Here is a 23,082-nt window from a genome sequence, read left to right on the forward strand (position 1 = left end):
CTGTTTGTGTTTCAGCTACTTTTTGTAGTCAAATCATGATTCTGGTAGCTTCTCAATCAGTATCCCAGCAACGAACTCGTCTAGAAGGTTGATGTTTTCAGCACGAAGCTCCTCCAGCAGCTTATGATGTTTGTTGATTTACTCCTTCACATCCTTGTTCTCGGTCATCTCCCATTTGTAGTAGTTGCCCACAACGAACTTTTATTTGCTGGCATCCTTAGCAGTGTACTTTGTCACCAGGGACTCCTATATCTTACAAGCTTCCTTGTAGACACAGTAGACATCGAACAAATCATTAGATAAAGTGCTAATGATAGTGTGTCAGCATACCTTGTTTGCATGAGTCCATGCAACTCTCTGGGCTTGATCAGTATCAACATGAGGCACGGATTGAGCAAGAGCAGTCGCCACACCATGTATGTCAAGAATGGTGAAGACTCATTCTTGCCACCATTTGAAGTTCTTACCGTCAAAGACTTCTATCTTTGATATGTCTGGGAATGGCCTCAGTAGGGGGACCGCAGCAGTAGCAGGGATGTATTGACCTCCAACCGAACCACTTGGCATACCTTCGAGAGTGACATTCTCAGCACTGTTGGTCACCATTGGGTTGACTAGTTCTTAAGATTGTTGGCGGCACTGGCGGCAGATGTGAACAGTAAACTTCAAATTACTTGAGTCGTGCTCGGAAGGACACTGTCCTTAAGAACTATTCCGACACATCTGGACGACGGACTGGCAGTTCTCCAAAATTAAACAAGCATTTCCTGCGGTGGAGCAAGGAAATAGAGTAACAGAGACTAAAGGTAAACACAGACAAATAAACAAACAGAAGACAGAGGAAGGAGAGAATTGCCTCAAAAACTCAAGAGGCTGGCACACTATTCTATCCGCACCCATGGCTATATATAGCCCGGGGAAGGAGACATGAACGTTGGCTCATAATCACCGGATTAAAGCTTCGGTTACATTCTCATAAATCACGTTTAAGCACTTGTCTAGGAGTTACGCAAACGTAAATCTCAGTTAATCCTCTGTCTGAAAACATTGGCAGACAAAACGTTTAAAATATTAATTTTTGGGTAAGCTAAAAATAATTATTTATTTAATTATTTTTGTAACAATAACCCGGTAAAAGGAACCCATTGCCTCTTAAACTGGCACGCAGGGGGTGAATCGGCTGATTTCAACTGCGATTACCCTGAGTTGGCCTATCTCATGTGCGTGAGGCCACTTCTCCTCCAAGTCCATCTTACTAACCCACTTCATTCCTTAGTATATATACACTAGGAGATTCTTTTTTTAATCAATGTGAGATTTTGACACACACACACACACTTTTGACACACATACAACAAAAACTTATCATCATAATCAAACATTGGAGATGTGTATAGAAATGTACTTCTTAAATAAGACAATTCTTTAAATAGCACTCAAATATTTAAAAAATTAGTTTCATGGCTGCCAATTTTAGAAATACCTTTATGTAGCTGCTAAAATATATTCTATATCTAATCACCAATATACCACTCTCTCCATTCCAAATTATATATAAAACATTTTTGAAACAGATTTATTGTTTTAAAATATAAAATATTTTAAAAAGATTAAGGTTTCATTAAATAGATTTATTTTAATATTATTCTTTCTCTCTCTATTTAATACTAATTAAGTGTCGATTTAAATGTTATTAAATGAAAGATGTTTTTGTAAGTTTATATTTTTATTTTGAAAAAAATAAAATTATTAAATGTACTTAATGAAATTTATTAGTATGTAAACTTTTATTTAAAAATATTTTATAATTTAAAATGGAAGGAGTGATAAGTAAATGTGATAAGATGAATTTTTTGGCTTGAGTGGCAAGATGAATTGAAGGATAGTAAAATTCTCCTAAACAATTGCTTTTTTATATTTTATCGTGGATTTTTTTTTTGACCTGGATATTTTATCGTACATTTAGATTAGATGAATTAGCAATTAATACATTAAAATCTCGACCGTGATGATTTAAATATTAATGATAAAATTATAGTTGAATAGTGGTCACATTCATCATAAACACATTGAACCTATCAAAATATGAGTTCAACAATTTTTTAGTTCAACCCATTAGATTGACCTAGTTTTCAATTGCGTTGCAAATTACTCTTCCAATGAAGCACCCTGAATTCTTGGCACCACAAAAGACACAACTTTTGAAGGACTCTTGACTTGACAATGCAGGAGTCAGGTGGAGAATGGTTGACTAGGTCTGTCCATATTTTTTTCGCTTCTGAAGAAACTGCAAGGACAGGACGGCAATTCCGAGGAAGGTTATGCACTAGATTACAGTTTACTGATGTAATTTAATGGGTTTCATAGCCGTCTGACAATGACCTTGAGGGGATCATTTCATTATATTCCAAATATCAAGCTTCAACCTCTTCCCTCACATTGTTCAAAGTCGAAGAAGAAGAAGAAGACCATAGTCGCTGCTCTCTGACTTCGTTTCTGTAAATGTTTACTTCTCACCATGTAGGTCAGAGCTGAGGAGTATAATTATCAGTTTTTTCACTCAATTCATATTCGCATTAGCTTTGCGGATTCAGCTCATCTTCTCTATCAATTTCTTTGTTCTCTACTTGATTAATCTTTTCTCCGTTGTTAGTATGACTCTGATTCTTTCTTCTAATTTCTAATTACCCTTCTATCGTAGTTTATAACTTTATATTGGTTTTCCTTGTCTGTCATCTTTGCATTAGCTTTGTAGGTTCAGTTTATACTCTCACTCAATTTCTTTGTTCTGTGTTTGATTAATTTTTTCTACGTTATCAGTCTGACGCTGTTTCTATTTTCTCCAGTGGTTTAATTTCTGATTACCCTTCTCGTATTATCTATTGGAGTTTATCTTCTTCCATAGCTGATAGGGAGTTTGCTTTTACCCCCACAGATCAGTTTCACGCACAGATGGATAACACAGAAAAAGTAAACTTTTCTGAATTCTTGTCTGAGCTAATAGGTTTGGCTGATGAGGTTGCTTCCTCTGCTCAGAACTGCGAAATTGAGACGAATGCTTTTCCTGAGTTCGCCATCTTAGTAGAGGAATTGGCACCAATTTTCAGTGATTTGAGAGACAAAAGCACGATCATGGACAAGCCACCTATTAGAAAATCGTTGGAATCTCTTAAGAATGAGCTTAGGCGTGCTAAGGCTTTGACAATAAGCCTTAATCAGAAACATCTTATTAAACAGATTGAGGGCATAACTCATGATCTTGGTCGATCATTGGGGCTGCTACTTGTGTCCAGCCTTGAGGTGTCCGCTGATTCTAGAGAAAAGATCAGTGCCTTGCAGAGAAAGTTGATGAGTGCAAGATTTGGTGGAAATACAAGTTCAACTTCGAGTTCAAGATCAGAATTTGTCAGTGATGTGAAGCTTGAAGGGGAAATAGAAGAAGAAATAGTCAACTTCACTATTGACGATATTATATTGCAACTTAAACATGGTAATGATCGAGAATTCACAGTTGCACTTTTGAGACTAAAGGAATTCATCAGAGATGGAAAAGCAGATTATGATTTAATTGATGAGGAGGTGCTTGTTGCCATTCTAATGAATCGACTAGGTTCAAGTAAGGCTGACAATAGGCTGAACATCCTTCAACTACTAAGAAGCATAGCTTTTGGCAATGATGAAAAGAAGGTAAGATATTACAAATAGGCTATGTCTATTGTAAACACCGGCTCTGTCTGCGCTTCTAGTTATTAGTTATGTTAAGTCATAAAAGAGTACTTTGCAGGAGACGATGGCAGATATTGAGTTTTTATCAACTGTGGTGAAGTCTCTGTCAAGGGAAGCAGAAGAAAGGAGAGAAGCAGTGGGGCTTTTACTAGACCTCTCTAAGCTTCCTTCAGTTAAGCGACAAATAGGAAGAATTCAAGGTTGTATTGTTATGCTAGTCTCTATTCTTAATGGAGATGATCCTGTTGCTTCACATGATTCATCAAAATTGTTGGATATATTGTCTAGTAATTCTCAAAATGCCCTTCATATGGCAGAGGCCGGTTACTTCAAGCCACTAGTGCAGTGTTTGAAGGAAGGTAATGTAGAACTCCTCTTAACTGATTGGTTTCTTTTCTTCTTTTCTATTGGCTTGGAATATCCATTGATAACTATACAATTGGAGTAAGTTATTGAATTCATGATATTTGATAAAAATAAATATATATACTGGATTTTTCAAGTCCGGTATAAGTAGGGCTGTGATATATGAAAATAACAATGCGTAGGAAAACATGATTTGCACTCAAGTCTCAACTCTTATTTAGCTTTAATAATCTTGGCTAGTTACACCATTATTTGTATCTAAAATGTACGTTTTTTGTCCGAACGTGTATGTGGATGTATTTTCTTTTATCCATATGCTACATAAATGTTTTGATAATGTGTAAACTGCTTCTTTTATCCGTATAAAATTTTAATGAGATCAGCGGGCCACAATTGGTCTTTAGTTTTTCTGTGTATGGTTCTGACATTGATCAGAACTGAAGAAAAAGTTTTCTCAATTCCCCTACCCTGAATTTTGAATCAAATTATTGCAGGGTCTGACATGACTAAGATCCTCATGGCAACAGCACTGTCTAGATTAGAGCTCACCGATCACAGCAGATTCACACTTGGAGAAGATGGGGTGATTGAACCTTTAGTCAACATGTTTACTTCTGGGAAGCTTGAGTCCAAGTTGTCTGCCCTAAATGCACTGCAAAATTTGTCAAGCTTGACAGAAAATGCACAGCGTTTAACCAGATCTGGAATTGTGGTATCTCTGCTTCAACTTCTTTTCTCTGTAACATCTGTGCTCATGACTCTTCGGGAGCCTGTATCAGCTATTCTTGCAAGAATTGCTCAGTCAGAGCCCTTACTTATTAATCCAGAAGCAGCTCAGCAGATCCTCTCACTTTTGAATCTTTCCAGTCCAGTAATTCAGAGTCATTTATTAGAAGCACTAGATAGCATTGCTGCTCATCCAGGTGCATCGAAAGTGAGAAAAAAAATGAAGGAAAAAGGTGCACTTCAGCTTCTTTTACCTTTTCTGATGGAAACAAACCCTAAAATACGGAGCAGGGCCTTGCAATTGCTGTACACTCTTTCCAAAGATCTAACAGAAGAGTTGACAGAACATCTTGATGACACCCATCTTTTTAATATTGTCAATGTTATCTCATCATCAACATCTGAGAGTGAAAAGACTGTTGCTGTTGGTTTACTGAGTAATCTTCCCGTTAGTGATAAGAAAGTGACAGATGTATTGAAGAGGGCGAATTTGCTCCCTATTTTAATATCCATTATGTCTTCAAGCACGGGAAGTAATTCACCCGCAACTAGTGGCTTAGTGCAGAGTGTTGTGGGTGTTATAATCCGGTTTACAAATCCTTCTGACAAGAAACTACAACTTCTCTCAGCAGAGCAAGGGGTAATCCCTTTGCTCATAAAACTGCTCTCAACTGGCTCACCAATCACGAAATCCAAGGCTGCAATCTCACTTGCTCAATTATCCCAGAATTCTGTGTCTCTTGGGAGGTCTAGAAAATCAAGATGGTTTTGTGTTCCTCCCTCAGCCGATGCCCATTGTGAAGTTCATGACAGTAATTGCTTTGTGAAAAGCACATTTTGTTTAGTCAAAGCCGGTGCTGTTCCTCCACTTATCCAAATATTAGAAGATAAAGAGGAGGAAGCTGTTGAAGCTGCTTTGATTGCCCTTTCAACTCTCTTGCAAGATGAAATATGGGAAGGTGGTGTCAACTTCATAGTTAAATCCTCAGGTGTTCAGGCTATTATAAAGATTTTAGAAGTGGGGGACGTAAAGATTCAAGAGAAAGCACTCTGGATGTTGGAGAGGATATTCAGGGTTGAAGAACATAGAGTTAAATTTGGAGAATCTGCTCAGGTTGTCCTTGTTGATCTTGCTCAGAAGAGTGATTTTAGATTGAAGTCAGCAGTTGCAAAAGTATTGGCAGAGCTAGAGCTCTTACAAGTTCAATCAAGTTACTTCTAGAACGGTTCATTCTCTTTCAGCAAACATTATTCCCATGATTTTTTTTCAGTGATGCTTCTTACACTTCTATTTTAGCAAAAACAGTGTACAACTTCTGATGTGGTTGCATCTGTGTATTGCTGCTTACCCAAGAGTTAAATTTGGGAAACATGTTCAACAAACAAGTGTGATGGGCCGAACACCGTGTCTATCTGTTCGACATTAGAAGGCCCAGATCTCCAAGATACTCTAATTTTGATGTTTGGTGGAACTCAAATGCAGCCACATCAGTAGCTATGAAGGGTTATTGCTGGGCCAGATCGTGTATTTGTCTTCTCTCGTTTTGTTTTTTGCCCCATTCATTTAAATTCTTTATTGTACATGCGTGCACTTTTACCACTGTGGATAATCCAATGAGTGGAACAATGTTGATATTAATTTAGAAGGCAAGATTGGCGAAAAATATTCGATTATGGCTGATTCATCATCTTATGGAATCGATTATTATTTTTTATCTAATTTTGTTTAGGAAATAAGCTACTTCACGAATGGTGTTTTTGTTCGTCACTCATTTCTTACTGTCAGATTAGATTTTTATGCATGATGAGTCCCATTTCAAGACATCTAACAGCTAGCTTCTAGCCCAGGTTTGATTTTTCCGGGGGAGAATGTAACTTGAGGATAATATCAAAGGGGCGGGAATGAGAAAGCCAAGAATAACAAGACAAACTGAAGTTTGCGTCGTTAAAAAGATGGCTTCTTCCAAGCCATTCCCACGTGCACTGTATCATGTAAGTGAATCGGCCTTAAATTTTGTGTCTTTGTGACTTGCGAGGCATTTAACATGGTCTCATACATTGAACTTTTCAACCCATTCTCAAATTTTTTTTCCCCTTTTCAACCCATTCTCATTCACTGAACTTTATCTGTCTATAAACTACAATGATAATGTGCACGTGCTGTTGATTCTGTTAAAGGCAACGTTATCCCTCTACTGTTCAATTATTCAGAAGTATGTAATAAATAAGTAGAGAATTTGAAAATGACTTGGTCGCTATCTTCTTGCTTTGTAATATTTTACTAGACAAATTTTCATACATTTATAAATAGTAACATGTTTATAGCTCGTGGACTCTGGGACTCATTATACATTTTATTGTACAGATGAATATTGATACTTTGATTCCATGATAATAAAATACATGTTAAAATTCCAATTGACCTCATAAAAATATTAATGGTAATTATAAATTTTAAATTATTAAAATCCCAATAGAACCACTTGCAATTAATAAAATGTGAATAGTAAATTGAGAAATCTATTAAATAAATTTAAAATTATTTGTAATGTTAGTTGAAAATTTATAAAAGTAAATTGTAAATTTTGATTTTTTGATGTTAATATATAGATAAACTATTTAAAAATCAAATAAATACATTTGAGATTATTTATAATGTTAGTTGGAAATTTATAGGAGTTAATTACGAATCATAAGACAGTTATTTATAATTTTTTTCCATTAATTTATAAATAAATCATTTAAAAATCTACTAAATATACTTAAAATTATTTATACATTAGTTGAGAACTAGCATTGACTCCCAAGTGATGCACAGGAGCATTAACTTCAAAAAATTATATCACATAAATACTTTTAAAATTATTTATTTTTTATAAAAAAAACTCTCCCACAAATATTTATGAAAGTATTCATTTCATTAGTTTTGTTTGCATGAAATGAATATATAAAATAATATAAAGGTAAAACAACAAAATTCATGGATGAGTTCTTTTTATCAGTGATTTGAAGTTTTATCCACTAATTATATTACAATAAAAAAAATATTGCATTCAGTGAAATTATTCTGAAATTAATGAGCATCATACAAATTTAGTTGTTTTTTATATGGAAATACCAATTTTTACTTTACTAATTTGAATGTAAAGATAAATCCTTTCTTTTAGAGATGATTATATCTGTTTTTGTTTAATATGTTTTTCTTTACTAATGCAAGGTTTAACATTTACTCCCTCATGCAATGCATAGGAAAATAGATTTGCATCGTAATTAAATAAATAGCTATAACAAAATCATTAATTAAAATAAGTTTTCTATGGTCAGCGATTTGAAGTTTCATTTTTCATTATATTAAAATAAAGGAAAATTAAAAATTATTGCAATCAATAAAATTTCTCCAAATACCAATATTAATTTTACTAATTTCAATATAATGACAAGTTCTTCTACTTGGGAGTGATTACATTTGTATTTATTTGATATGCTATTTTTAAATAGTGAAGAGAATAAAGTATTAAATGTTAAGTCAATTAAAATAAAGAGGATGATGGCTTTCCATTTATTAAATAAATAATAAAAATAGTAGTGGAATATAAAGAATTTTAATTTCAATTATTTATTTTAAATATTAAGACTTTACTATCATTAGTTGATGTATGTAGTCTAAAACATAAGGTGCATTAATCTTTAGGAGATGTTTTCCCCAAAAATTTGCAATGAATTTTCGTCAACTATCCACATTATCATTTTTAGGTTGCATTTAGATAAATAAATAAAAAAAAAGATAATGAGTAATGAGAGGCAATACAAGGAGCATGAATTATATTGCAATACAAGGGGCTGCATTTCTTTAATTACTCAAGAGAAGAGCAATACAAAAAGATTACACACTATATTTTTAATTAGACTTAGTTTTGAAGTTCTTATTTTGCAATAGCTTTACCTTCCCTGTGCAACATTATAATTTTTTTAAAATCAATGGCCAACTAAATATATATTTGCTAATATTGTTAAAAATAATAGATGTTAATCATAGTGTTAGCCCAAACACACAGTCTCACGGATTAAGCATTAATAGTATTATAGTAATTAAACAATAAAATATGTTATACTAATGATTGATATTAAGGAGAAAAATAAAGATTAAGTAAATACATGCTATAGTAATTTGTAACAAAACTTGACTACTACAACATAACAGAAAAGCTTTTAAGACAATAACTTTTACGGATAGCTATTAATATCTTTGGTTAATAACATAATTTAAGGGACTGTTATATCACAGCATGAAGAATCGCTATATGGTACATCTCTTTTAATGCAATAAAAATTTTCACAGGGTAAATCACAGGTATATATAGCATTGCGATTTAAACAAATAAGATATGCAATAATGTACGCAATGAATTGGAAAGAAATGGTTCGAAGGTTATAATCTCCAACAATTGATTTTTTATAATAAACTTCAATGCATTTCTTTAAACTCTATCCAATGATTCATTCTCAAATTATTATGTTTACTCAAACACACAACAATCATATTTAAAAATAATATTCAATGTGTAAATATATATTTTTAATTTTAAGAAATTCGCCCCTAAGGTCATGTTCTTAGAGTTGTTTGTTTTATAGAAATTATTTACAAACTCCAGATTCCAACCACTAAATGTAGGAAGAAATTGCTATTGCATACTGATCTTAAGAAATTGATTGTTTTTTCGATTTGTTGCTCGATTTCATTTCCCATCCATAGATGGGAAAAGCTGCGAAAAATATATATATGCCGAAAAATAAAGACAAGTTCAGGCTTAAGAGCCACCAAATAGCTTAAGGGCAATGATAGTTTTTAAAATAGGTTTCAAGCAATCAAAACATGCTGTCATGGCCTCTTCTCAAGAGTACATAGATGAAGAATTCATAAAACATAAATAGATCAGTATGGAAATATTTTGGCCAGAATTGATGCGACTGCATTAAACAAGTCTTGACAAAAGCTTTCTTCTGTTGAGTTTTTCCAACAGCTGAACAAAGAGTTGGGGGAAAAAAAAAGGCTTGAAAAATTTGACTGCAAAGCAAGAACTCAAGCTTCTTCAGTGCACCAAGCTGTGTAGGTATACTTCTTGTCAACTGATTACAAAAAGCTTCAAAACTGCATAACAAATGAAAAGTGAAATTTAAATAATTCAGCATATGAGCATAGTCCAGGTTTTAAATTTAAATCTTTTTAGCATGACTTTGCTGTCATTTATTTAAGAACTCAATTGTTCAACTCTTTTTAGCAGAAACACAGTAGAAGTCTTGTCAGTTGGCAATTTCTCTGAGAACATTTCCCTGCAAGGAGTTATAAAGAAAGTTTAAGTCTTGTAAGTTGATTGATAGGTCAATAAATCACCTAGTTCTCTAAAATATGTTGACCAAGCTAGAAAGCAATACAGTGGTAGATAGAAAAGCAACTGAGCTACCTTGCCTCTATAACCTCAATCTACTTAAGACCTTATAACAATTCCTTTTTTTTTTTTCCACCCCTACATCTCCTGTTCAAGTAAAATATAAGGCAATAATTTTTCTTTCAATATCTAAAAATCTAACTTTCTTAGATACAAGAAAAGTGTACTCCAAAAAACTTGTGGGAACTTTTTACTTGAGATTATCACGGCAGCAGAAAGACATTCAAGGAAATACACTTTGATGCATCTACAGTATAAGAAATTTAAGTCAATATTGAGAAATCTTTAGAATACCTACTACAATTTCTGTAACAAGTTAAGCCACAGGTAAATATAATAAACCAGTGGATGTTACTTATTCCAAGAAGGATTTCACTGAAAAAAAAAAAAAAAAAACCAGAAGAGAGGACTGAAAAGTAACCATGGACCACCAACCACCTAGCATATAAGTGTTCACAATAGCTTATGACAACCGTGAAGTGTTCAATGAAACAAACATTGTACATTACCAACTACAATGAATAGGCTTGATTACTTCTAGTAAGATTACTTGTAATGAGTGTTGGATAGGCTGGAACCTAAGAGAAGGGTGTATTGGGTGACATTAAATTTTTTTGAAAAACTTAAAACATGAGGAAGATAAGAGCAAGGAAAGAAGAGATAAGACACACAATATTTATTTTGATTCAACCCAAAACTTGGCCTACGTCCAGTTTTTAAAATCACACTTGAGGTTTTCAATTAAACTCACAACTTTTAATGGGTGCTTGTTACCACAGTACAATTCTTAAGATTTAACTTATCTTGATTCAACAACAAACCTAGCTACAAGTAGCAAGTTATTATAAATTACTTGAAAAACACATTTTCAAGATTTCAGCTGAAAAACAAAATTTTCATAGAAAAACTCTTTTGAAGAGTAGATTGATTACAAATGAAAGCTTAGAAACTTGTGAGAGCTTTTTCACAAACTTTATCAAGAATAATAAATGACTGCTAAACTTTAAAGCACAGTTGAAAGCGTTTTATAATGCTCAAAAGATAAATAGTTCACTCTAAGATCAAAATTCTTGTTCTAGACTTAAATTATATCACATATATAGTTTTGGCAGTTAATAGACTGTTGGAACAATATTTCCAGCTATTGGTGACATTTCTTGCATGCAACCACACATTTCACGCATGAAATAGAGCTAGCCAAGTTTCAGTCAAGCACATGTGACAGTTGAAGTGTGAACATCAAGGTGTCTCACTTGTGTTTTGGAGGATAAGAATATGTAAACCATTAAGTGTGACAAAACAAGCATATGACCCTTAGGTTCTCATGCGTGAATTGGCTAGCCGAATACCAAGCTCAATTCTGTGAGACGAATCACATGTGGAACCAACTCTGTATCACTTATGGAATGGCTAATTCCAAAACCTAGACTATTCAGGAAGACAGATCACGTATAGAGCACTCTAAGACTCACGCGTGAAATGGCTAGTTACAAAACTAAGCCATTATAAAAGACAAATCACATATTGAATCAATATGCATTCGAGCAAGAATTGCATGACTGAAAGCATATAGAATAATGAATGACAAATCACATAAGTGTACAAGTTGAAACAAGTTTGAAATGGCTTAAGACTCAATTGGACAAAATTGTTCAATAGACTTAGTAACAAATAACACATAGATACTTTCTCATTCAAGCGTAAAATGGCACTTCACAAAATGTAAGGGAGTACAAGATGACAATTCAAGCGTACGTACCTAAGGGTAACTTGCTTGAAATGGAGCATGGAAGCTTTGTCAAGGCATCACACAAATAGAAGTGACAAATCACGCATAGATCACTCTTAATTCAAGTGTGCAATGTCAGTTGGTGTACCTAACATGACAAATCACACGTGTGACCATATTGAATCACGCATGAATCATCAGACAATGAAAAGCTCAACTTCTATGATCGAATATAAGCTAAAATGACATAACTCACAAGTTTGAATATACTAAGATGAGTTTTAAGATGTACAAATGAGACTTATGAGTTAAAAATTATGCATTCATTTCAAAGATAACAACTTGTGGTTAAGCTCTTAAAGTTTTCACATTAAATATAAGAGAATTAAATAACTTATCCTATAAATCTTTATCTTTTCTTGATTCTTAATACTCTTAAGGTTTTGTTTTCATCCATGATTCTTTATATATCTGCACACATAACAAACATCTTTTCTCTTAATTTTATAATCATCAAAATACATTATCTAACAATGAGATCTTGATGGTAGCCGCAAATCTAAACTATATCCAGAGCTTTTAGTGGACTACAAATCTATGCTATATTCTAAAGCCAGCTGAAAAGTACCCTGAAAAAATTGAGGAAACTTTTTGACTTGACAACATTGTTACTACTATCATGGGATCGTTAAGGCAGCAAAAAGATACACTATGACCCATCTATAATATAAGAAATTTAAGTCAATATTGAGAAATTTTTAGAATACCAACTAAAATTCCTTTAAGAGTAGAAAAGTCCTATAGCTAAGAGATCAATCATGTAATCATGTAAATGAGTAAAATATTATTAAAGAATAAACATGGTGTCCATTACCCTCTTTGATTCCATTTTTTAGATAAAATAGAAAACAACGTCCCTATTTCCAGCCAGTATTTTTTTATTATTACAAGGCCATGGCAAAAACCTTGCAAAGAGATTAAAATTTAATCATATCTAAAACTATGATATAATGACCTTAATTTTTAAATTACACAAATTTTTATCTCAACTGATATTTTATTTAATTGTTTTAGTTCTATGATAAACAAAGATTAGTGACCTAGTGAAATCAATGCTAGAAGCTTATCCCAAGGTTCAGAGTTTGAATCATATTGAGCAAAAGTTTGGCTTTAATTTGTTTTAAAGTTTGGAAAAATTATTAAAGTACTTGTGTCTTTTATGTAATAATAAAAAAAGTTGTGCCAGTTTTGGCATGTTCCCAATTTTCCATTTTGTCCAGATTTTTCCCTCTCTTCTCGATCATTCAAATAACAGAGCATGAGAGAGGGAGGGATCATGTCGGTTCTTCACAGCTCTTCTCCTCTTTCCTGTCGCATCTCCTTCGACCCCCACAGTCAGCTCTCTTCTTCCTTGCCGTCGCGTCCGCCGGTAGGAGAGTGCCGTCACCGGAATCTTGCCTTGCCCACCACCCTGTTTCTTTTTCATTTTTTTTTCTTTGCTTCACTGCTGATCCTTTCTCCTTCTCGTTTCTCAACGATGTAAGCTTCTTCCTTCTTTATGGTGTCATTCATGTGCTGGAGTGTGGAATTCACCCTTCCTCTTCCTTGTTCGTGATGCTGTTATGGTTTGAATGAATTTTAAATTTTTCTCTTGCTTTGTGGTGGTTGATCGAGGTGAGGACCTTCAAATTTTTCCCTTCATCATTGATTTGTGTGTATAATTAAGAGGTAGAGATTGTAAAATTTTTTCCTTGTTCTTCATTACCGTGTGCATTTAATGGGGAGGGCAAGTTGATTTCAAATTGAAAATTTTAGAATCAAGAGTAAGATAAGATGGATGAATTTGGTATCCTTAGAGTTAAAAATTGATTTTTGTTAAAGGAATTTATCATGGGAAGCTGTATTAATTCAAATATTTCCTTTGAGCTCAAGTTTGACTTAAAAATTAAAGGATGAGGAGAAATCAGTACTAAGAGAATTTGAATTTGTAGTGAATGGGTCATAAGGAGGTACAAGAATGAATTGAGATTTGTCAAATGGTTTTAACTAACTCAAGGCATTTTGGAACATAATAATTAGAGTATTATTTATAATATTATTTGGAGTGAATTTAAATTCTCACTAAGTGATTGGAAAATTACTTGATAAATGATTTTAGAATTATAATTTATATGTCAGGGAATTAATGGCATCATTAGAATTAAAGTGAAAATAAGAGAAGCAAGCTTTAGAATTCTTAAAAAACTCTTAGGTGAGTGGGTAGTGTCTCAAATAATTTCTTGCAAAGTATTTATAAAATTTCTTTATTTGAATTTTTATAGCATTTCTTTATAAGTTGTATAAATATTCTTGTCAATTTTATTTTTATGATTTATGCAATTCTTCTTACTTACCTCACTTTTATATTAATTGGTTTATTATGGAATTTGCTTTATTTCATTACGAACTATGCTATTGTTAAAAAAAAATGTTTAGACTTGATACATTATTACCTGATTATTTATTCTAAAGATTTTACTTTTTAAATTTTATAATTTATATGACAGTTGTTAATATGGTGATTTGTGCATGGAGAAACAATGGAAAAAAAATTTGACAGTTGAGTATTATAATTTGAAAGGAATGATTTTCAATAAATGTTTCAAACTCATGCACGTTTGATTTAATTAGAGGGACTGAGTTCAAAATACTGGATGCTAACGACAGTTTCATTAGCCCTTGGCGCGCTATGGTACACCTAGCTAGCAGGGTGCATTGGAGAGGTGTTAGCCCCATATACGGGCCAACACACGTGGAATGGAAGATGTAGTTTCGTGGAAATAATCCACGTTTGTTATTCGTGAGCTTTGTGCTTGTGCCTGCTTTTTCGTGGCTTCTTGCCACGCCGGATATGCTATTTACTCTCGTGGACTATGTGTCCACGCCTGTTAATTGTTTTTGATTAAGTCTATCTTTAATTGATTATTTTAGTAAATTCATAATTGGCTCATTGATTTCTTTTCATTATTTCCTTCAACTATGAATTGGGACGCTACTCACTGGAAAAAATTTCTTTGGTCTCAGATATTGAAATTGACCTTGCATCTCCTGTTGATTACTGAAGGACACAATTGTTTTTTGAAACCGTAGAAGTATGTGTTAATTACTTTGATTTGATGTAAATATATTTTATATTATGAAATTGTAACTTAGTGCTCCACGTATCCATAATAAGCTCTTAGTTTTATTTTGTTAATATATAATCTGCTAGTGTAAATCTATTTTCCTTTGCTGGAATGATTTGCTGGTTTTATTATTATAAGAATTTGGGGAGGTTCAAGTTACAAAGGAGACTTTGCTGAAATTTTTATAAAAATATTTAAAACTTTACAAACTTTATATATATAAACTATATATCGATAATTCGACTAAATTTTTAGTTAATTAAGGTTTGTGAATGTGAGGTTATCTCATATTCCGTGCCGGTCATACCTTTAGTATTGGGGGTGTGACACATGAGGTTTCTACAACCATGTGGGAGAACATGAGAAATCATAATGTCAAAGGTGACATGAGGTGTCTGGTGGGCTAAGAAATCATCACATCTATTTGCTTTCTTATAAATGTAGTCGAAGGTAACCATTCAATCTCTTATAGCAAGTTCTCTGATTTTCCTGATAGTGTTAGCTAAAGGATAACTTTTAGAATAGGTGCGGTTAATAAGAGATAGTGCCTCCATCGAATCAAAGTGGATATTGACTCTGGATAATTTTGCATTCCAGCAAGTGTTTCATGTTCTCTAGATGCACCAACTTTGATGATAGCAGCTAGAACCTGCTATTTTAAAAAATGCAACTAATAAATTTCTAGGCTGAAGTGAATATTATCAAGATGCAACTATTTGAACTTGGTCAAGACAGATTATAAACATGCAAAGTCATGATAGTCACTAAAAGTTAAATAATACCTTTAATAGCAACATTGTCATTTTATACTATCATGTGAGAAAAATATTAAAATTCAGTATGAGGTTACAGAATTATGAACATTTCACAAAAAAATATCGGAAAAAATTGAAATAATACATGAAAGATCAGGATTTTGAAAGCAATAATCATCTGCCAAAAGGGAAAAAATAGCATAAATGAAAAGGGCAACATTTCTGCATGTAAGAATACACTACTTCAGCCAACGAAACAATAAATCATGCATTATGCATAGCAGCATCAAAAGCTTGTTCATGCCATCAAAAATAGAAGGAAGGCCTTCATATTGCTCAGGATCGAAGTCATTCAGTACAACAGTTAGATATTCACCTGCAGGGGTTGACTTAACTTTCTCAGGATCAGATTTTACCAAAGCAACTGTGCCGTCATTCTTTCCTATGGTCAAAGGTTAGGTGAAGCAAGACATCCACAGTCGACCTCTATTATGGTTGCTGATCTTATTCCTTTGCCAAGCCAAATAGAATAAAGCCAATAATCAAATTCTTATAGACAAAGCAGAAGTAACAGATTTACAAGAAATATAGCAGAATTATGCCTCCAATATCTTGAAGCTAAACATTTTCTGATCCCATGGATAATGGACTTGACAACTGAAGATAAAGGCAACTCTTTTTAAGAGCTAGAACCATCACATATACCACAGATATGCATGAGTATCAATATAAATAATCATGGCAGTGCAATTTTGTTTGGTTATCTGTCCCAGTCTTAGGTAGATGTTACAATAAGATGCTGATTAAGGGAAACAATGCAAACCTTTATGAAATCAGAATTAACAACTTCTCTAGTTCGATTCATACAAGAAGAAACCATCGTACTAATTAACAGCTTCATATCAAATAGTAACATTTATTTACCACTCCGGTTCAGTTCATGGGAATGCACGCACAATCCATAGGAAAAATGAGCGTGGATTGTGAATTATCCTAAAAAAGGACAATATTGTATATACAAGTTAAAATACATAAAAAAATATTTAACCAAAAAAAAAAAGAAAAAGAAAAAGAAGAATCCTCCTCTTCATATAATGCAGATTGATATAATGGTTGCCCAAGTTATTCTTGTATGAAGTTTGTCTACTTGAGGCGATCTACCCAGCGATGATTTCCCAATTAACCTATCAAACAATTTGCGAAAGACTTCAAGTGTGCTTCCTTAAAGTGCCAGTTCATGATTGCAAAGCAAGTACAGCTCTAAGGTGATGATGATATGGACAAACCACAAACTTGTCATCCAAAAGGGGGGAAATGTAAGGAAAAAAATACAACTTTTCTTTTTTTATTTTTACAATAATTTTACTGTTTTAGTGATAACTGAAATATTTTGAGATGATCTTTTTCATGCTTAGTAACTTGGTAGTACAATGTGAAATAATATAATAAGAACCATGATGACATAATATGATAAGCTCTATTTAGCAAAGAAATTGATTATAAATAAGTCAGTCACAAACATATCATATATGTAATAATAAAAGAGAAAATTATATTGAGAAATATATCTCGATTAACCTTCTTCAATATATCAAGGTCAGTGGCCAAAAAAAATATGTCAGGCTCAAAAACCCCTTGAACTTGAAGTTCATCAACAAGTGCGGCATTTCCATGTGCTATACTTTCAACTTGAAATGTATGAACTCCATATTTAGATTGCAGGCAACCTAATTTAAGTAGCGACGTGTTCTAGTTAAAGGGAGTCTCTCAAGAGACAACAAAAATATCAATTAGATGAGGCTAGAATCACATGCTTCACTATGTCTATTCGCTCAACTTTTGTATTCTTTTGCCAATATAAAACCTCCTCTGTCTATTGAAAATTAAGAAGCAATACTTTCTTCTGTTTGTGGAATGGGAAATCTATTGATCTCGACCTACCAGGTCCGGAGGTATGTGACTTTGTGTGTGTGTGTGTTGGTGTATACATATATGTTGTAGTTATTTCAAAAGAAGAAGTCCCAATTGCCCACATAAGAAGAGCTCCTAGTGTATATATGCTAAAGAATGAAAGTAGGCTAGTAAATGGGCTTGAAAGAGAAGTGAACTTGTGCAACCCCTATACGTGAGTTGTAGAACCACGGTTCTTTTTACCAGATTTGTTTTGCAAAATTGTTAAATTAATTTTGTATTTTGAGCTTTTTGGAAAAAAACACAAATTTGTTGTGTTTAAATGTTGAGTTACAGCCCAAGAGGAGTTTTATTCAGCACTTATCAAATTTTAGTAACTTTCATTGATTGTTTATTGTTGCAAACTCCATCCTCAATGTTCAAAACATAAAGTGACTTTATGGATTATTTTTTCTTAAAACTGGTGCTTAATTGGTGTTGAAAAGTCATTCATATAGCTACACCTATACATATATAGCCTAAGGTGCCAAGTATGTCCAGTGCCAGACTCATGAGTTTCTATTCTCTCCTCCATCTCTACACTATGTTTGTGCCGCCTAAGTATTATTCTACTAGTTTTGTTGTTCTGTGTCCTTGTTCATTTTTCAGAAAGAGGCTGTTTAATCTTGGAGAGCTATAGTACAATCAATCCAATGCGGCGGAATAGCTCTTAAGGACAGTGTCCACAGGCACGACTCAAACTATGATTTTCCAACTGATGCTAACAAATATATATATATATATATATACATTCCATGAAAATTATTACTTCCTTTTATTTGAACTTGATGATGAAATTATGTCACTTTGAATCACAGAAGGTGTAACATTTTGATAACTTCTTATGGGATAAGCAGAAACTATTGCTCTTATATTTTAAAACACTACATACATGTTTCAAAAGTTTTTTTTCACTATGTTTTAATAATTATCTTTCAGCTTGATAACTTATACTTGGAAGCTATTGTACAATACAAGTATTGCGTGAACTTATGTCTGCAGATTTCTTGTATTCAGTAAAATGTAAAATGTCAGAAACATTGGATGCTGTCATGCTTTGATCTAAATTATCCCTTGGTACTTTTGTAACCTGGTATACAGATTCTTTTGAGGCTCACTATCCACACAAAAACAGATTTGGAAAGTCTGGAAAAGTTGAGTGATTTAACAACATACAATGGGTCATTGTGTGCCAGTACCTTCAAGAAATAATAGAAGAAGGAAGAAGCTGCGCTGGATCAAGAAACGTAGTGGAAAGGTCTCAAATTCTGTAGTGTTTAATGTTGGTGTTAAGAAGAGGCATAGCGATGCAGGGACATGTGTGACAGATTATTGTTCTGTTAGTGAATTTCTTCATATGGACTTTGAGAATGGCTCGACTACTACTTGCAGGCGATCTTTAGTGTCCAATTCAGCATTTCAACTTACTCAGCTTGAATGGCAACACACTCAATATGATGCAACAATCTTTATGATCCTTTTCTTCCGTCAGTCAACTCCTTACAACCGAGCTAGGAAACACATAGAAGGTATACATTGATCATTCATGCATGTTTGTCCACTTAGCTCTGCACTTTCAAATTATAGATCTCACTATCTATTAGGGATGTTCACCTGTTGAATTGGGTTGGGATATTGAAAAAGACCAGGCCAGGTTGGGCTTTGCTAACCTGAAGGGTTGACCCAAGTCTGTGATCCAGCCCGACACTTTTTTTTTTTTTGGGCTATGTCCAGCCTAGCCAAATCGGTCCTCAATTTGTCAGGTTATGTGTAGCGTCACTGTTAGTATAGAAGTATTTGTGAAAGCATGTGTTTATTCATGCACTTGACAGCTGACACTCATGTTCATACATTTAAGGAATGAATGTTTCGTAAGAACTTGCTTTTGTACCTAGGAATGATATTGACTTGTTAGTTATTTCATGACTTGCAGAGACTTCTGAGAAGGAATCGTATTTTGACACTGTCAGTGTTCTGGAATCTGATTCAGATGATGACGATGCTAGCATACATGGAGGTGACAAGTTTATGTGCAAAGAGTACTGTGAAAGTTACGTTAAAGCTGATGCAAGTAAGTGTGAAATTTCTCACGTAGGAAGAAGTCATGGAAGTTTCAAAGGTGTTCAAGAACAGAAACATGAAGTGGAAGAGAAACTCAAGATGATACGATCAAATTGAGCTTTTCTCCTTCAGCAAGTTCCAATGAAAAAATTCGATATCCGCCAAGCAAGGCTCTCCAATGTCAGAAAATGCAGACAACGATTTTCAAGCTTTCTTTCAAGCAAAGATCCTGTGATAGAGAGAAATAACTGAATAAGGTAAATTATTAAGACATTCATTTTTCATTCCATGGAGAAAAACTTTCACAGTTGGTCACTGGTAGGCAATTTTGGAATTTGCATAGGTTTGTTTTTATTTATGAAAGGTATAGGTTTCTACAGCTTATATATATTGGATTATAAGATTAAATTGAATAAAACAATGCATGCAGAACCAAATTGAAAGTATACTTATCTGTCAATAACCAAAATATGATTTTTTAATGAAAAAAAAATTAACTATCAGTGTAGAAAACTTGTTATAGTATTGAGAGTCATGCATAAAATCTAAAATGAAACACAAGTATGTCTACTAGTTGCTTAGTTTGTGGGTTTTATCCACAATTATAATCTTTAGATGAGGCATCGATATTTTATTATGGATTAAACTCATTGATCTTATAATTAATTTCATGTAAGGTCAATCAAAAAGATATCTGTATCGTCCCAGAGAAGGATGCATAATTCCTTGCCAGAAAGGAGAGAAGCCATCCTCTGGATGTTGGTCAGAAATTCCACCATCGACATTCAAACTTCGCAGTGAAAACTATTTCAAGTATGGAATAAAGACTTTGGAATTAATTTTCATATTTGTTTGTTACAGAATAACATAATTACATGATTGTCTGATCTGATGATTCAATTTCCAGAGACAAGTGCAAGTCTGCTCTCCAAATCACAGTCCATATGCTCCCATTGGTGTTGATTTATTTGTCTGCCCGCGAAAGATAAACCACATGGCCCAAAAACTTGAGCTTCCAAATCTGAAATCTGCCGGAAAAATCCCCCCACTTCTGGTTGTAAATATCCTGGCATGTCTATATATAATAATTATGGTGCTGGTTATCTTTTAGTATGAGATTGGATTTTGCTGAATGGGCTGTGATGGATCATGTTACCTTGTTTTGTGTCATGTGGCAGATGCCTACATATCCAGCTGCAATGTTCCTTGGTGATAGTGATGGAGAAGGGATGAATCTTGTACTATATTTCAAGGTTCCTGAGACTCCGGACCAACATATTTCTTCCCAATTTCAGGAAAGCATAAAGGTACTTTGAATGTTTTCTTTTGCTATTCATTGAGTTAAATGATACTATATAAGGTCCAAACAAAATCAAACGTATCAATTGGAAATGGGAAAAAGAAAAGTCTTCCATTTATACTGGATTGACCATTTATCTTTTGAAGACACTTCATCAGGTAATGTTACAAACAGTTATAAGCTTGTGCAGAAATTAGTTGATGAGGTAGAAAAGATCAAAGGGTTCACAAAAGATTCAAGTATTCCTTTCAGAGAAAGGCTAAAGATCATGGCCGGACTAGTCAATCCTCAGGATATGAACTTGAGCTCTGCTGAAAGGAAGCTGGTGCATGCATACAATGAAAAACGTGTACTCTCATGCCCTCAACACAGCTTTTATAAGGTAAAACATGCCTACATATATATATTCCTTCCGATAGTTAATAAGGTAAACTTTGAAAGCTTTTTTTTGTCCTTAATTAAGGAAAGTTGGAGTAATTAATTGTAAATTTTTAATTTTACCCTTTGTTTATTTATTACGGTTTGAATTCCAAGACAGCAATTTAATATGGTTATTAATTGTAAAGAAGAGAAAAATTGGAAAGTTACATTTTTAAAACAATTTTATACAACTATCCTTTTTTATTAAGCATGAAGTTGGTTAAGTTTGCCTTACATTAAGGACTGGAAGGAGAGTGTGTGTGTGAGCGCGCGCGCGTAGCCCATTACCATGTCTGTGGAGAGGGATTGATTCGCGAGCCCTAAATTCTAACATTGTTGGTCTTGTCGCTGACAGGGCACTAACTACTTTGAGATTGATCTGGACATTCATCGGTTCAGCTACATATCAAGTAAAGGGCTTGAAGCATTTCGAGAACATCTGAAAGATGGCATTGTTGATCTGGGTTTAACCATTCAGGTACTATGTTGTCATGTTGAACATGTAGGATTCAGTGTTCATGCAATCCCCTGAGAGGGGCTTGTGTTATATGACCCTTTTTCATATTGATAACAAACCATATACATATATATGAGAGATTAAATTGGTGACTTTGAGGGATGTAATTGAACTTAGGACTGACCAGTTTAAAATTTGAAATGACAGGCGCAAAAGCCACAAGAATTGCCAGAGCAAGATGTGCTGCATTAGATTGAACAAGATTGATTTTGGTGGCAATGCCCTAATACCCACATTAATGGACTCTTGATCCTCAATCAATTGTATTGTATAGCACTTAACATTTCATTTTACAAGCTTTCATACCTGTCATATCCTATGTAGATGCTATAGCTAGGAACGCAAGGTAACTTTTCTTCCAAGTTAAAAGTAAAAGACAAAGTTCCATGTATTACAGTTAGGCTATGTTTTTTTTTAATAGAAACTTAAATATTTTGTGTGTCATGTAAGAGGCATGTCCCATTTCTTACCATGATTCAATTGACCTTGCTTTTTTGGGATGCATAATGGGCTTGTTATACATGCAGAGCAAAACCAATTATGAGATTATCAATTTATAACTAATTCAAGCTTAAACTTAAAATTTTCTGACGTATTATTTGATTTAATTTTTAAAGATTATTATAGTTGCTGGCTTGTAGGTTATGATAAATTGATTTTATGATGTCATGCACTTATATTTATCAAATTTATTGTAATTAAATTTATTTTTAAAATCATGTATCCTTAAAAATTTAATATCTAGTAAGTTTAACAAAGAAGAAAGGGGAAGAAGTATGGGAGGGCTCCTCCTCTGATATCTGCAGAAGAAATAAACGGGCCAGGCTGGTCAAAAGAAAAAAAGTTTAGCCTTCTTCCTGCATGGCCGCGAAAAGGTTGCAAGCCCACATTCTAAACTCTATTTTGTGTTTTAGGTGGTGC

General features: G+C 33.6%; 1 protein-coding gene and 1 pseudogene across 5 annotated transcripts; both read left to right on the forward strand.

The window, feature by feature from the left end:
- Positions 1 to 2,200: 2,200 nt before the first annotated feature.
- LOC129308646 (U-box domain-containing protein 44-like) lies at positions 2,201 to 6,538 on the forward strand. 5 transcript variants are annotated; one of them, XM_054949913.1, is made up of 4 exons: positions 2,201 to 2,524; positions 2,936 to 3,687; positions 3,785 to 4,085; positions 4,587 to 6,538. In XM_054949913.1, exons 1-4 carry the CDS (start codon positions 2,503 to 2,505, stop codon positions 6,038 to 6,040), a joined length of 2,529 nt encoding a protein of 842 aa, XP_054805888.1. In that variant the 5' UTR covers positions 2,201 to 2,502; the 3' UTR covers positions 6,041 to 6,538. The 5 variants fall into 5 exon arrangements, with proteins under 5 accessions (XP_054805888.1, XP_054805907.1, XP_054805898.1 ...); XM_054949932.1 differs by having other exon boundaries at positions 2,201 to 2,520; positions 2,847 to 3,687; XM_054949923.1 differs by having other exon boundaries at positions 2,201 to 2,520.
- Positions 6,539 to 18,991: 12,453 nt separating this feature from the next.
- On the forward strand, positions 18,992 to 22,700 carry LOC129317836 (uncharacterized; annotated as a pseudogene).
- The last annotated feature ends 382 nt before the right edge of the window (positions 22,701 to 23,082 follow it).

Source organism: Prosopis cineraria, unplaced genomic scaffold (genome assembly GCF_029017545.1).
Source record: "Prosopis cineraria cultivar Desert tree isolate PC_DT_omini unplaced genomic scaffold, ASM2901754v1 PC1, whole genome shotgun sequence".
Taxonomy (NCBI): domain Eukaryota; kingdom Viridiplantae; phylum Streptophyta; class Magnoliopsida; order Fabales; family Fabaceae; genus Prosopis; species Prosopis cineraria.